The following is a 15,948-nucleotide window of genomic DNA, read 5'->3' as shown; positions in this document are numbered from 1 at the left end:
CGTGCCACGTAATGGGTTTATATTTCTTGGCTATTGGACCGGGCGTGCCACGAGGGTGCGCCCTTTTCGCCTGAGCGAAAGGTTGAGTCGGGACTGACGGTTCCTAGCGAGCTGCCTGAGCTTTCCAGGCGCTTTCCATTGCGTTGTACTTCTATACGATAGTTGCCAAGTCCGCGAAGTGTAGTATGCGGCGGCGATTGAGGGCGTTGAGGATTCCTTCGTCCGTGCAATTGTTGCAGAATGCTGATATCGCGTCCTCGTCACGACAATCTTTAACCTTGTCCTTAACAAGTAGGAATCTGGCCCAGAAGTGGTGGACCGTTTCCTGAGACTGCTGCTGTATGCTCATAAGAGCGCTGATGTCTGGGTGGGTGGGTGGTTTTAAATCCGGACCCTGACCCGGTTGTTGACCTAAAGTCTGAAGATCCTCCGGACTTAACAATCCGGGCTCCGTAGTGTCTGTTGATTGCTCGGGCCCGCCGTCTGATTCTATGTTCGGAAGGCAGGTCACACCTTCTCGATGGTGGGTGTCCGGCTCCTCGGGGTCGGAGATCCGAACATAATCCGTCCTCAGAATAGAGGAGGGGTCGTCATCTTGCTCCACGACTACCGCTATCTGGTGGGTGATCGGTGGAGATTTGATTTCTCTCTGATCGAGTTTAAGCCCAATCCGATCGTAATCTGTGGCGACCCCCAGGGCGGCGATGCGATCGAGAAGCTCGTTCAAAGACGAAAACTCTATCGGATCCATCTGCTTGGCGAGTTCGGATTCGACACGGAGAGGGTTCTCGATGACCCGAGAGGTCATCGTCGGCTTAACGGCCGAACGGGCGGTCATGGTAAAGCCGCCCAGCCGGAGGGTTTGGCCTGGGGCCAGTGCTCCTCCAAAGGTGATGCTGTTTTTGAGAACAAGGGAGCCATCGATCCTGTCGTCGACGTCACAGTGGAACTCTCAATGAAAGCACCAATGTCGGTGTCAAAATCGGCGGATCTCGGGTAGGGGTCCTGAACTGTGCGTCTAAGGTCGATGATAACAGGAGGCAGGGGACACAATGTTTTACCCAGGTTCGGGCCCTCTCTATGGAGGTAATACCCTACTTCCTGCTTGATTGATCTTGATGAACATGAGTATTACAAGAGTTGATCTACCACGAGATCGTAATGGCTAAAACCCTAGAAGTCTAGCCTGTATAACTATGGTAATGAGTATCTCTCCTCCGGACTAAGTCCTCCGGTTTATATAGACACCGGGAGGATCTAGGGTTACACAAGGTCGGTTACAAAGAAAGGAATATACACATTTAATCGCCAAGCTTGCCTTCCACGCCAAGGAGAGTCCCATCCGGACACGGGTAAAGTCTCCGGTCTTCGTATCTTCATAGCCCATCAGTCCGGCCCATGGCTAACAGCCCGGACGCCCGAGGACCCCTTAGTTCAGGACTCCCTCATTTGCCCCTTCCCCCGCACTCCTCTACGTACCGGGGGAAACCCTAGGATTTGTCCGGGCAGCAGCGTCGTCGGCGTCGCTATCCTTCTTTATGGTGTTGCTTGGTATGCGGCGGTCCGGAATGCTTGAAGTGTGGTGGAATTCTCCGGTGGGCGCAGCGGTTGTGGGTCCTCATCGTTTTCGTTGATCCGTCGCTGTTCGCATTTGTTTCTTTTTTGTTTTTTAGGCGTGACTGTGCTGCTTCCGCCCCAACACCTATCCTTGACTATATCGATGTTGGTTGCTTTATAATTTATAATATAAAGCGGGGAAACCCTTTTTCGTTGGCTATATCGATGTTGGTTGCTTTATAATACAAAGCGGGGAAACCCTTTTTCGTAAACCTAACGACTGAAATAGTCAATTTTCGTGGACAACTTGCACATCGTTGATAGTTCCCCAATCCGAACAGAAAACCCCGCCACCTTTCGATGGTTCTTCAGCGGTGACAATGAAATGGCTCGACGTGAGTGGTTTCGTCAAAGTAAAAGCTCAGGTGACGCGGCTGTATCAAGGGCATTCTGCCTCGAGCCAGGTGTCGCCGAGCATGCCCTTGCCACAAAACGGCAGTAGATTCCCAGCTGACACGTATCACCACGTGTCATTCCCGACCACGTCCCCGGCTGGACTGCCGCGGCCGTTCTATAAACTCAGCCGCTAGTGTACACCGCCCGCCGCACACGACGGGAAGCGCCCGCGCGAGAGGCAGCTGAACATAGAAGCCAGAGCCATGGCGCAGGCCAAATGCGGAGTAGATTCCCAAACCTACGCCCAGATCGACACCTGTAGTCCAGGCCGGGTGTTCGACGCTGCCGTGACCGTCGCCCCGAGCGACGACGAGCGGCTTGCGCACGGGGGCTGCCGTGCGGTCGTCGACGAAGAGCAGGACACCAAGGTCAAGATCTCGGAGGCGCTGGAGGCGGCGGCGCGGGCCGTTGGGTACGACCCCGTGGAGAGGTCCGACGCCGCGGCCATACGCGCCGCGGAGGCGCGCGCCGTCGGCACCGGAGTGGACATCCCTGCCGGGATCGCAGCGCAGGCGCAGGCTGCAGCGGACGCCAACGCCACGGCCGCGCACGCCGAGGACAAGATTACCATCGGAGACGTCCTCAAGGTACGTGCAGTCCTCCGCACGACCACGAACATGCATGCAGTATGCATGCGTGCATACATGCGGCGCAGTCACTTGTCTTGCATCTCTCACCGGATGCATTATCTGTTGTGTGTGTTAGTGGAACGCGACGGCGAAGCTGCCTTCGGGCAAGGCGGTGACGAGGGAGGACGCGGCTGCCGCGGTGGAGGCGGAGGCGGCGCATGCCCCCGGCAAGGCGACCAAGCCATACGGTGTGGGAGCGGCGCTTACAGAGGCCGCGAGGCGCAATCAGGAGGGGACTTGCCGTAAATAGCCGGACAGGCGTGTCTATTTTGGGACCGATCGGAATAAAGAGGAAGTATACATAACATGTGGCGAAACTATTTCACTAAGTGCGGTAGCATAGGCCTGTCGGCTAGGCCCTGCACAACCAAGGATGGATGGGGCCCGTTTTGGCTCCTGGGTGCCACGCTCATCAGGATTCAGGAGTGCAGCACCTGTGAGTCAGGTGATACGTGGGAGTATAGCGTAGCGTCGACACGTCGGGACTACACAAAAGGGTCAGCTGTGTGAGAAAGTTTCGCCCACGATTCACTTTATAATTTAAACATGTCAAAAAAATCTAAAAGAATCATGGATGTTCCAACACATGTAAGTAGAGAACCCCTAAAAAATTTCAGATCAAAATTCGAAATACACAAAAAGAAATCTAAAAGACAAATTCAGATATGAATAGTGTCATTTTTGCTTTTGTCTTCTTTCAACACTATTCATGATGAATTTGTTTTTTCTTTCTCTTCTCTATTTTGAATTTTGATCTTTTTTTTGCAATTGTCGACATATGTCTTGTGAACATCCACGTTTTTTTAAGATTTTTTTTCATCTTCAAATTTGGATTTTACAGGTTGGTATTATGGTATCATGTAAGAACTGGTATCATCAGGTATTTTTCCTACATTACCAGTGGCGGAGCTATAAAACAAATATTAAGCGGGCAGAGAGCACAAAATACGTCGTGACATTCAATTTGACGGTTGCCACGGTAGCCAGCGGCTGACGTGCGCTGTAGTACCGTGAGATAGTGCTTTTATCAAGGAACGACCAGCAAATGCTTCAGTGCAATGCATGGGAGGCTCCTGTCTGCTGCGTTCCTCTCTACATCGGCGTAGGTCAGCGTTGGGGACTTGGCTTTATATAAAAAATTTGCTCCAGCCCTGGGCGGGCCATGGCCCATTGAGCCTTGCGGGCCATGGCCCATTGAGCCTTGCTGAAGCTCCGCCGGAATACATTACTACTACTACACTATATTGTGGGACGGAGGGAGTAGTATATAATATGCACTTTTTCAGTTTCAAACGCAGATGTTCACCTACGTACTCACATTCATCTCGATTAACGCAGGCAGACCGACAACCGACACTAAAAACCATTTTAGAGTCGACGGAACGTCTTCACTAACAAGCATCGTAATTTTTTGAAATAAATACAAAAAATATTATCATTTAGTCAAGTTTAAGCTAAGACTTGAGCACTGATGGACAAGTTTCACCACAAGGCTTTTTAGGCTCGGTTCGAGGTATTTCATGCTCTTTAGTTGGTGCTTTGGCCCTTCATAGTCACCGTTTTCTGATTCCACAGCGTTAGCAGCCTTAAAATAGGGCACTAAAAAAGTCAAGTAAAAAAGTTGGACACGAAAAATGCTTTTTTGCACGAAAACGCATCGTCTTCAACAATAGCATTATAATAGAGCATCGCCACTTCAAGGCCGCAATCTTTCTTTCCCACATTGAACATATAAACCCTGAAGAAGACCAAGCTAGCCACGTCGCCCCTAAATCGCTGCTGCCATCGCTTGTAAATTTCGTGCCCCGCCAAGGGCATTTTAGTAATTTCACGTACAGCAAATACAGGTGTATAAAACTAACCCACTGCAATGGAGAAACCTTAGCCGTCGCCCGCCCCCGCGCGAGAGCCACCGAACCCGCGTCCCCCCGAGCCCCCCTTGCCGCCGCCACCTCTGCCCGTGCCGGATCCGCCTGTCGCCGCCGCCACCGCTCTCCTCTGCCCCGTGCCGGATCCTACCTCCTGGCCTCCTCCTCCTCCTCCTCCCGCTACCCTCATCCCCTCTTGCCGCCGCCGGGTCCTCTCCTCTCCCCATCGGTGCGAGTGCGTGGGTCGCGGCGTGCGGAGAGCGAGGAGAGGGAGAGGACAGACGCGTGACGAGGAGGAGGCCACGGCCGTCGGTTCCTCTCCTCTCCTCGTCGTCTCCTCCCCTCTCCCCGTCGGCGCCAGCGCGCTGGTCGTGTGGCGTGAGGTGAGCGAGGAGAGGGAGGGGGAAGATGCGTGAGGAGGAGGAGGACCAGGAGGTGGCGTGCTGCTGGAGTGGAGGAGTGGTCGTCCGCTGCACGTCGTCGTCGTCCCCATACCCAATCTGGCAGCGGCAGCTGCAGGCCAGTGCGTCAGCTAAAGGAGCATGAGTGAAGAAGAACTCCTCCAGAATCTTGCCGAGATGCTCCTCTCTCTTTGCGTCTTCTTTTTCCTCTGTACTTTGTTTTCACAGTATTTGCCCTATCCTGTTTGATGATTTGTTCATGAGCTAATTTATTCTTATTGTGGTTCCACTTCTATTTCTATCTCGCAGGATTTTGTTCCAATGACATGTTGCTGACTATTTGAGTTTTTGGAATTTAATGAAATTCTGCTCAATCAGGTAAACCTTTTGTTTTGACCATTTGCCGTTAGAATATTTGAGGCACTTGACTAGACACTGTATACCAAGTAGTTCATCAATTTTCTTGCTGTCCTGTATTGTCCGCCATCATGTAATTTTAGGACCAAATTCAGAGAAAACAGTCTCATTTCTAAAAAGGTATGATCTATATCTGCTTGTTCGCCTCTATGAAATTGTTGAATAACCTGTCAATCCAACGGATTCAGTTGTACAATGTTCGATTTGATGGTTGACAATACGCAGAGCATCTTGAGAGCCTCCTTCATGTTCTGGATAAAGCAGCTGACGAAATAGTACGCTGATCCCGTCCCTTGTTGACGATGAATTTGCCTTGAGCACTGCGGTTTTGTCAATTTGGTTGAGCTTGCTGTCCTCTAGGCTTTATGTACAGAGTTCTTAGAAATGAAGCAGCTGCAGAAAAGGGACATCCCGAGGAGAGGTACACCGACGCCTTTCTTGGGTACGGACCAGAGGACTCACATTTTGTGTAGAGCTCACTTACTGTAAGCGTCAAATGTCAAAACACCCATGACATCTCTTTGTCTTCCAGAGACTGTATGTTTTCTATTGAATTAACACGTGAATTCGCTAGCGCCCTCCTCCACCGGCCCCCCTCCACCCTCCCTCCCCCCTCGCCGCCGCCGAGGGACACAGCCGGGCAAAGCCCAGGCAGTGCCGGCGGCGGCGGGGCCTCTCCCTGGCGCGTCTCTCTCTCTCTCTCCCCTGGCGGTGGCGCGAGTTCTTCCGGCGGCGGCTTGGCGGCGTGGCGCGACGGAGCTCCGGCGATGACTCGGTCCTACGGCGGGGTGGAGGGCAGGGCACCGTCCAGTGGTGCTGCCTCCGCGGCGGCTGCGGCTTGGGGCCCTTGACCCCGATCCGATCTAGATCTGGTGGTGCTTGGGTCTGGGCCATGGCGGCTGGCGAGGCATGGTGTTCGTCGGGGCTTGTCGGCCTCTAGGCACCATGGGGGTGCCGGCGGCGACGCGTGCCCGGCGTGGTGACGCTGGTGGACGTGGTGTCATCTTCTTCCAGAGATGGCCGACCAGAGGCTTGGTGATTGGATCTCGAGATCCATCATCTAGTCCCAGCTGCGAGTAGGGGAGACATGGTTGCCGGTGAAAACCGAGCCGACGGCAGGCGATGGCGGTGTTCTCGCCGTTACCTTGATGGAGGCATCGTCATGTAACTACTGTCGACCCACTCGTGCTGCTCCGGGGGAAACCCTAGGATCTGGTGTTCCAGATCGGACGATGGCGGCACTGTGGTGTCGTTTCTCTCTTGGGAGCATCGTTTGTGGAGCAGCACTGGAAGTCAGAGGCAGGAGGTGGAGTGGCTTCGTCTTGCACGGAGCTTCGGTGGAGATGTCAAGTCATGCCTGACCGACAGGTGCTACGCTTTGTCATGCCTGGTCGGCAGGTGCTACGCACGACAGATCTTCCAAGGACTTCAAGCTGTGTCGGCTGGTGGTACTTGGCAGCATGGCGCTGAGGTGTATCAGTGGTGACCACGACGTGCTCAGCTGTTTGCGCGCAGGGAGGAGGTGTCGTTGGGCGCCGTGGTGGCGTTGACGATAGCTAGACCGAGCAAGGTTGATGCATCAGTACAGTTCTGAAGATGGAGCGGTGGCAGTTGGCGGCGGCGGCCTCTGAGAGCACGCCGGACCAGTGTGTGCCCCAGACCTGTCAAGTGGCTAGGTTGGGGTCTCAGGTCTTAGATGTTAGGCTTGGCTGCGATGTCTGTTTGGTGGCGTGAGTTTAGGTGGCACTGGTGCTGGCCCTGTGTATATATAGTTTGCATTGTGTAATAGAATAAGCAGGCCGGGAGGGCTGTGGAAAAATGTAGCGTCTGTGTCACCAAGGAGGAGAGCTCTCGGCAAAGCCGGTGCTGGTTTCTTCCTTGGGCGTGTGTGTACGTGTGTGTTCATGAGAGTGTTCTTGTGTTCTTGTGAGAAACCATATACGAGAGAAGAGAGAGTTGAGAGGAAGAAGAAGAGCAGTGCTGCGAGGATGAGGCGGCGCCAACAGGTCAGGGGCCGCCGGTCGAGGCGGAGGGGAGGAACACCTCCCTCCCTGTCGCCCTCCTCGCCATCTGTGTCGCAGGTGCTGCCACAGAAACTTGTTGTGCCATGGTCTTTTTTCAGGGGGGAAATGGTACCTTATTTACTATTTAGTTTGACTACATGCTTCCTGAGGTGCCTTTGTTTCGAAATAGTCATAGAAGATGATTTTTAGATTATTTATTTGGAAGCATATATTGGGCATACAACTGAAATCTCCTTATGTTCGAGTCGATTTCTACCACCCTTAAATTCCCTTAGTATGACTGTTTATATAACCTTTAAGGCAAATGTGAAGTTAACTCAAGAAATTGCCAGGTGATTATGCACTGACAATTCATTTTATCTCTATGATCTCCTCATGAAAACAATCATAGTGCAGGATGTTGTTCCCCAATTTGTCATTTATCTTTGAATATCCCTTTATATTGGGGCTACTACCTATCTATCTCACTGAGTGTTATCCAAAGTGCTCTTCTAGCTTACACTGAATGATACAAAGGTGTCTTCTCTGCCTTTGTTTTATATTTTTGCTAAACATGCTGGTATGTATCTTCATTTGTATACCATCTCCTGTGTTTGTGATACTTCGCCGGATTCTTTGTTAATAGTTTGAATAAAGTCTCTTAAACAATCTGATTAAAGGATAGCTACAATGAATACATGTGTAGTTAAATCTAAATGCATATTGTTTTGGCTAAGAGTTAAATCCATATACCTACATTGTTGTTGTTTTAATTTTCCTCAGTTGCACCAGTGTGATAGTACTTTTCATGCCTCTGTGCTAATTAACGTAATAGTTGTTATAAAGGTCTGATGTGTGACGAAATCCTTGGATTTGCAAAATTACCACTCTGTTTCTCTTAATATCATTTTCTTTTGATTCAAATTTGCTCGTGTTTCGCAGGGGCGCCATAGCTAAAATCTGACGTGAGAAGTGCAGCCACGACAATGGGCAGCCGAATAAAAAATATAGGGAGACACAAGGAGAATATAACTGGTCATACTTCAACAATGGCCACACTACTTATGATGGTTCAAGAGAAGATATCCGTGATACTGAGCCTGGTGAAGAGGGCATCAAGACAAAGAGATTAATTCACAAATCTGTTGTTTATAGGTTGTGCAAATTTACAAGGTACCACTATTTCTTTCTATGTATAAATTTGTGAGCACAGCTACTTGGAAATTCAGCAATTCATGGTGGAAGCAAGTTTTTTTGTTTTCCTTTAGTCATTTCATCATGTGTTCACATCTTAGTTTCTTGCATTATGGAATTATTTTGTGACATCAGACATGCATTCTTGCCATTAAAGTGTGACAGATGTGCCATAGAAAAGGTGTCATCCATCAGGACCTTAAACCAGAGAACTTATATGCGAACAACAAGGAGAGTTCTCCTCTAAAGGCAATTGATTTTTGTCTATATGTGTTCTTTAGGCCTGGTATGCTCAGTAGACAACTGATGCTCAAGAACATACATTTGCAGCTTATAATCTTGACATGCTAAAATAAGTGATGTAGATCTTCCTATTTTTTCTCTGGTTTGTGTAGTAATTTCAAGCCTACCAATATATATGTTACACAGTGAAGTCCTGAATCTACTGTTATGACAGAATTTGAATTTCTTTGACTTTTGTAGGCACCATGTTATGTAACTTATGTTTGTTGCTTCGGAGAGTACTGCCATGCTCTCATGGTCTTCAAAATGTGGAAGGTGACTTTTGCTTGATCTAGAGTGGACTTGAGCCTTGCCTTGTGGTGGCAGTAGACAAGGAAGTCGCCCATCGATTGATCTTGAGATGGCCATGTCCCTGCATTGCGGACGCTGAAGACAGTGTGTGTGGTATGAGCCCTGTCTCCTCCAACTTATATTTTGGAAGCATGTCTTCATCACTATCCGCGCCAAATTTTCTCCCCATCCAGGCCTACAACGTGTTCCTCCTATTCCATGGCTGTACCATTTTTGCTGTGCTCTGTTTGAGTGTCTGGCATCCTCTCTCTGCCTCCGATAAGAGATGCACTAGCTGCGAGGAGATATGAAAGGGCCAGTTCCGAATCTTCATGGAACTACTGAATTTGAACGCATACTTTGGCCTCTTTCTGGTCCAGCGTTTTTGCATCAACATTTGAATAATTTTTTATAAATGTCTTGAGAATATGGTGATTACGGTTGTCTGATGTTCAATTCAGTTTTTAGCAAATTATTCAGGAAGCCACCATCCTTAGTTGAGGCTGATGAGTGGAGGAATTATGTAGTACTGGTGGCACGCAGTTCACACTCCAACCCAATTCGAGTTCATCTCCCGTCAACCCTGCTGCACACCACCGGCAAATAACCCTGCGACGCTAAATCCCTTTGTTCCATGGTCTAATGAATTTAACAGAAAGCCTCAAATAGACCGGCTTGATCTGTAATGTTTCATCAAGAAAAATGCTTTTTTCATGTCTCTGGTTCTGCACTACTCTTTACCAAATTATATATTGTAGGGAGCCTAGGAGAATCAGCTAGGGTATGCATCACCTAAAGTGGCACCCTGCAGCAAGCTTGCGTTCACTACATACAGTTCACATCGATTGTTTATAGGAGCTTTATAGAAGTTCTTCCATTGACCCCTATGTTTGCCAACGGAGTTAGTTGATGATTCCTACATGGAGAGGATTCCGATGTTGTATATTGTTTCTTACAAACCAATAAACGGTAACTCTTAGATTAATAATTCTCTCTATATCTAATAATTCTCTCTTTGAATATTAATTAAAGGAATGTCTGTTGGCATTTAAGTTTTACGAGCTTGTCGATTTCTTCAAATCATTCTAATAGTGTGTAATATTTCCTTGGTATATCTGTAGTAAGGTATCGCCTACTTGGAGATATAGAGGTTTTTAGGACACCACACACATTTATGGTATGTTGAAAAGGGAACCAGATCTATGTTTTTAATGTTTAACATTCATATGAAGTTTTTCTGTAAATGTGACCATGGAATCCATATTTCTAGGTTCGCTTTTAATAATATGCATGATCTTTCATTTGTAGTTCCAGAGACCTGCTACTTATTCATAATTTCATACTCCCTCCGATCCGTAATAAGTGTCGCGGGTTTGAAATAAGTTGAAGTAACCTTAGTTCAAAACTACGATGCTTATTCTGGATCAGAGGGAGTAATATATTTTCAGCTGCATATCAGAGTGCCATTTCATCTATTTTCATTTTAAGCAGTGAGTAGTGTACATTGTTAATGGTATAAATATTGTCAGTGACCAAATTAATAGATTTATGCATTCGATTGTATGTACCAGAATTTTTAGAGTACATGCTTGGCACTACATCTACTACTCCAAGATTATGTGGTGCTGCCTTGCTGACCCAAATGTCCGGGGTCTCTTTAAGGAGAAGCCAGATGGAACAAAACATGATAAAGGTCATTTGCCTTTCTCTGGGTAATACCGAAGTGACTGCTCGGCTACCAACCAACGTCTCACCTTTTGTTTCATTGTGTATGCTGTCAACTGGCACTGAAGAAAATAGTGATTTGCTGCTGACTGACATAGTAAAAAAAAAGAAGAGGTCCAGTTGAATCAATAGTACTTTTCCATAAGCATGTCTCATGTAGCTAAACATTTGCATCTTTTTTCTCATCATGTAGAAAAATTAGCAACGAGTCGTCCTTGCCTGCACACTCCCACAGTTGACAGGCAAGAAGGGCAGGAATTAAATCAGTAACCTCATGTGTATAGATTCCATCTTCTACTCACCTTTCTAAGAAATTCTTTTTCGTTTGTTTTTCAGCATGTGGTTTGTTGGATCTAACCAGAACTGGTTACCATGAATCTATCAGCTTGCATTGAGAAAATAATTATGCTTTTCCTTTTGTTATAGTTCAGCCAAACAATAGAAATAAGCAACATCATGTTAGTTAAATGCAACCGTTATGGTTCTATGATATTATGATATTGGTACGGCTTGGTCCATCAAACATCACTTGTTGTCTACTTATTCTTTGCTGACTTCCTTTTTTATATCTCTTATGAAGAAAGGTTATTACTCACTTTATTTATGATGTCATGTTTCTTGTATCACGTTGCATCATTTCAACAGGTGTGAGTCTTTTGGTGGTGCCTTTTGGAGATAATAGTTATCTAACAGAGATAATAGACAAAAAACAAAGAAGTATTATCGGGTACTCAACTATGATATGGAAGGCATTTCTGCTTTTGTCAATGGCAACCCACCGAACACACCCATCAGGAAGAGTTGCTTAGATGTTGAGGTCATTTTTCATACCAATGGCACATGTAGCGATGACTCTACCTGATGTAAATGACTGCATAACTTAGTTAACATAAGCTGAATGACCAGAGCTATCTATATGATGCATTTCTGCCTATGTAGCTTTGCTTATCATGAACTGATCTCATGCCTTTCTTTTGGCCTATAAACCGACCATGCATTGTAATATATAATATTATGTATGAATAGTGACTGTATGAACATCATACCTAGATATTTATTTTCTTATGCTTCAAGTATTTTATGATTGGTCTCTAAATATTCTTACTTGCATGGTTTGAAAGCTCGGTTTGCTCTTGCCCTTTGCGCCATTGGCGCAACTGGTCAGGATTAATTTCATCGCTCAAAACTTGTCAGAAATATCTTGGAAATTTTCACATATACTACTACTTATATAATATAACTTTGTGAAAATGTCCAAGACTTTTCAGGAGTATTTGACTGCCCTTTTCCAGATTTGGTTTCAAATATGCCCCGAGTTTGGTTTGAACTGTAAGCCGGTGATATGAAATTCTGAAATTCATTAATCTTTCACAAGAGTTTATAAATAACACACAACTCGGAGATATAGCATGGAGTATGACTTAGACGTGTCAAACTATTTTAAAATTTTGTTTGCAAATAACTCTTGGTTTGGATCAGTTTTTTTCGTCTTAGAAAACATGTATCATCACGAAATATTTTAATGCACACTCTTACAATACTTGGTTTACACTCGGCCTTTGCGCCATTGGCGCAACGGGTCATCTAGTATCATCAAAGATCAAACACCTACAACTACAAGGCAGAAGTAGTGACTAAAAGGAAAGCTTCATTTTGGCAGGCCTTCGTTTTGGCGCCTGCAGCAACGGAAGTAAACCGGACACCACTGCCGGATTTGCACTGTTGCTACACCAACGTGGTTGTGCTTTAGGGGCACACAATCTCCCAGTGACAGCGCTCCAATCGCCCAGTGCAGGGCAGCGATGTCGCCTGGACTGTGGCTTGCCGGAGATGGTTACCATGGACCTTGCCCAGAGGCCCATGTCCTGTTGTGACGGCCATGGGAATGAGGGGGCGAGAAGGGAAGCCACGGTCGCCATGGACAGCGCCCGATGGTGGGCGGTGGATTCAGCCTGACCTGCGTACGGGCAGATGCAGCTGGCACTGGTGAGCGACTGATCTGGTGACGACCCGCGTATGGGGCTCGTAGCTGGGTGCGTCTGGGCTCCGGTCTCCTCGTTCTTCTCCTCTCATAGTTGGAACTCGCCGAGCTCAGCCATGGCATGGACGAAGCCGAATCTCGCTGGGATGGAGATGAAATCAAGACCAAGGAAGAGGGGAAATGAAGTATGGTGGACCCCTATATATGTGACCTTCTCACTCTTGAAGGGGAAATAAAGACGAACACACAAGAACACAAGGAAACGAGGAATCTCTCAACAAAAACACATCTACTATCTCACAATCCATACAAGAACTTAGATCCACAAATCAACCAAAGGAAATAGCAAATAAGGTAGTTCTTCACAATCCCTAGAGGATTGAGGTCTTGATAGTGTAGGCTTATCAATAACTAAGGGAGGAAGCCTTGATATCTACTAGGGGATCTTCTCCTATGAGGTCTTGAACTCCAAGGAGTGATAGATGAGCAAAGCTCTCTCAAGATCTAATCCAACTTAACCCTAGGAGGGAGAGGGGAAGGTCTATATATAGTATAGCATGAAGTGGGTGTGAGGAAGAGGGGTTACACGACCCTTGGCCCTGAGTTCGCGCACGCCCACGCCAGATGTCTGGGGATGTGTCGGATGGCTGGCCAACAAGGGGGCATCAGATGTCTGGCTCTTGGCGGCTGGATGTCTGGCCATTTTGAGCAACGCTTCTGGACATCTGTGATCAGATTTCCAGGGAAGGGTCGGATGTCCGGTCGATTGATGGGTCGCCAGATGTATGGCCGTTGAAGGGTCCTTGCTACTTGTGAGATGCGTTGGGATTTCCTCGAAGAGGGGACGAGATGCAGTACAGTAGAGATAAGTATTTCCCTTAGTTAAGAACCAAGGTTATCAATCCAGTAGGTGAACCACACAGAATCTCGTTAACAGCACCTACACACAAAAGCAAATACTTGCACCCAATGCAAACAAGAGGGTTGTCAATCCCCTTGGCGGTTATTTGCAAGGATTAAATCTTATAGTGGTAGATAGATAAAATAAAATACAAAAAAATAAAGGAAATAAAATTGCATCAAGGTATTTTTGTGTTTTTATATATGATAAAAGTAGACCCGGGGGCCATAGTTTTCACTAGAGGCTTCTCTCTCGAGCACATAGCATACTGTGGGTTAACAAATTACTGTTGGGCGATTGATAGAAAAGCGCATATTTATGACGATATTCAAGGCAATGATCATGTATACAGGCATCCATCACGATCTCACTCAAAACTTGAAAACTTCAGCACACAAAACTCAACAGAAACCTCGTGAGATCCGTTAGTATAACAAGCAAATCATAAACTTTAGGTATTGTAATAAACCCATTCATAGTTTATTATTGCATAATACCTGCTGTATTCTAACTTCTCCGTGACTTATACCCCCGATATAATCCATAGATTTATCAAAACAAGCAAACTATGCAACGAAAACAGAATCTATCTAAAACAGAACAGTTTGTAAAGATCTGAATAATGATCATACTTCTGAAACTCTAAAAATTCTGAAACATTAGGACAACATAGGCAATTTGTATATCAATCATGTGTAAAAAAATTCAGATCAAAAGCACGTTCTAGTGATTTTTAAGGATTCCCATACTAAGCGAAAAAGTTTCTATTTTTTCATAGATCAAGTCAACTATCAACCAAATCATCCCAAAGGCTTTACTTGGCACAAACACTAATTAAAACATAAAAACACGATCATAACAGTAGAATAAATTTGAACACACTCAAAAACAGAAAAGAAAAATAAGATAGCTATTGGGTTGCCTCCCAACAAGTGTTATAGTTTTACGCCCCTCCCTAGGCATAAGGCATAGTTTCAAGTATTGTCATCTTTGAAATTAATTTCATAGGTGGGCCTCATAATAGATTCATATGGAGGCTTAATTCTCTTTCTAGGAAGTGTTCCGTTCCTTTCTTTAATGCAAATTGGAATCTTATATTACCTTCTTTCATATCAATAATAGCGGCTATGGTACATAGGAAAGGCCTACCAAGAATTGTAGGACAAGACGGATTGCAATAAATATCAAGCACGATGAAATCAACGAGCACGTAATTTCTATTTGCAAGAATAAGAACATCATTAATTATACCCAAAGGTTTCCTAATAGTGGAATCCGCTAGATGCAAATTAAGGGAATATTCATCCATATCGGTAAGGCCTAGCACATCACGTAAGGATTTTGGTATAGTGAAAACGCAAGCACCCAAATCACATAAAGCATTACACTCATAATCTTTAATCTTTACTTTAATAGTAGGTTCCCATTCATATTATAATTTTCTAGGTATTGAAACCTCCAACTCTATCTAGCTTTTCTTCATGAGATTTTATCATAGCTTCTACAATATGTTTAGTGCACGCTTTATTTTGTTCATAAGCATTGGGTGAATTTATCATGGATTGCAACAAGGAAATACATTCAACTAAAGAGCAATTATCATAATTAAAGTCCTTGTAATCCAAATTAGTGGGCACATCACTAGCTATAAATTCTTGACCTCTCCAAACCCACTTTCACAAAAATTTCATAAGATTGAACACTCCCCGAATATGTGGGATTCTTTTTACCTAAAGTTCACACTCTTCCAAACCCACTTTCAATATTATTGCAATCATTATATCAATATCATATTCATCATGAGTCTTAAATAAAATTTCAAGATCATAAGAAGCATCACATCAATCATGATCATTGCAATAAGTAGTGGACATAACAAAATTTTCATCCCCAAACTTGTAGCTTTGCATATCATTAGCACAATTGACATTTATAGAATTTATAATAGCATCATTGCAATCATGCTTTTCATTCAAGGGGATATCAAGTGGTGGTGCAATAGCAATAATTTTATTTTTAACATAAAGAACTATAGCAAGTTCATCCCCATAAGCATAATTAATATTGGCATCGTGGTCATAGGAATAGCAAGCATTACATTCATCAAGAGGAGATATTTCAATCAAATCAATGGGATCATAATTATCTATAAATTCCTGCATGTCGTTATTTTTTTTCAAAGCAACAGACATTCTCTCAATAAATTCATTAACAAAAGCATTGGGAGCATAGTTTTCATAGAA

General features: G+C 45.5%; 1 protein-coding gene across 16 annotated transcripts; it reads left to right on the top strand.

Annotated features, from left to right (window-relative positions):
• Positions 1 to 2,160: 2,160 nt before the first annotated feature.
• Positions 2,161 to 11,885, top strand: LOC109778953 (late embryogenesis abundant protein D-34). 16 transcript variants are annotated; one of them, XM_073498200.1, is made up of 7 exons: positions 2,161 to 2,600; positions 2,719 to 5,289; positions 8,274 to 8,504; positions 9,009 to 9,212; positions 10,220 to 10,275; positions 10,670 to 10,791; positions 11,469 to 11,885. In XM_073498200.1, the coding sequence occupies exons 1-2, from the start codon at positions 2,217 to 2,219 to the stop codon at positions 2,890 to 2,892; spliced, it is 558 nt and encodes a 185-aa protein (XP_073354301.1). In that variant the 5' UTR covers positions 2,161 to 2,216; the 3' UTR covers positions 2,893 to 5,289; positions 8,274 to 8,504; positions 9,009 to 9,212; positions 10,220 to 10,275; positions 10,670 to 10,791; positions 11,469 to 11,885. The 16 variants fall into 16 exon arrangements, with proteins under 16 accessions (XP_073354301.1, XP_073354298.1, XP_073354300.1 ...); XM_073498197.1 differs by lacking the exon at positions 10,220 to 10,275; XM_073498199.1 differs by lacking the exon at positions 10,220 to 10,275 and having other exon boundaries at positions 10,670 to 10,810.
• The last annotated feature ends 4,063 nt before the right edge of the window (positions 11,886 to 15,948 follow it).

Source organism: Aegilops tauschii, chromosome 5 (genome assembly GCF_002575655.3).
Source record: "Aegilops tauschii subsp. strangulata cultivar AL8/78 chromosome 5, Aet v6.0, whole genome shotgun sequence".
NCBI lineage: Eukaryota > Viridiplantae > Streptophyta > Magnoliopsida > Poales > Poaceae > Aegilops > Aegilops tauschii.
This window is presented reverse-complemented; position numbering and strand designations above follow the sequence as displayed.

Excerpts from the sequence above, each read along its gene's own strand:
- LOC109778953 (XM_045229178.2), top strand. The coding sequence starts at position 2,217 with ATGGCGCAGGCCAAATGCGGAGTAGATTCCCAAACCTACGCCCAGATC. Across the intron at positions 2,601-2,718 it reads CCATCGGAGACGTCCTCAAG|TGGAACGCGACGGCGAAGCT; the intron begins GTACGTGCAGTC and ends TGTGTGTGTTAG.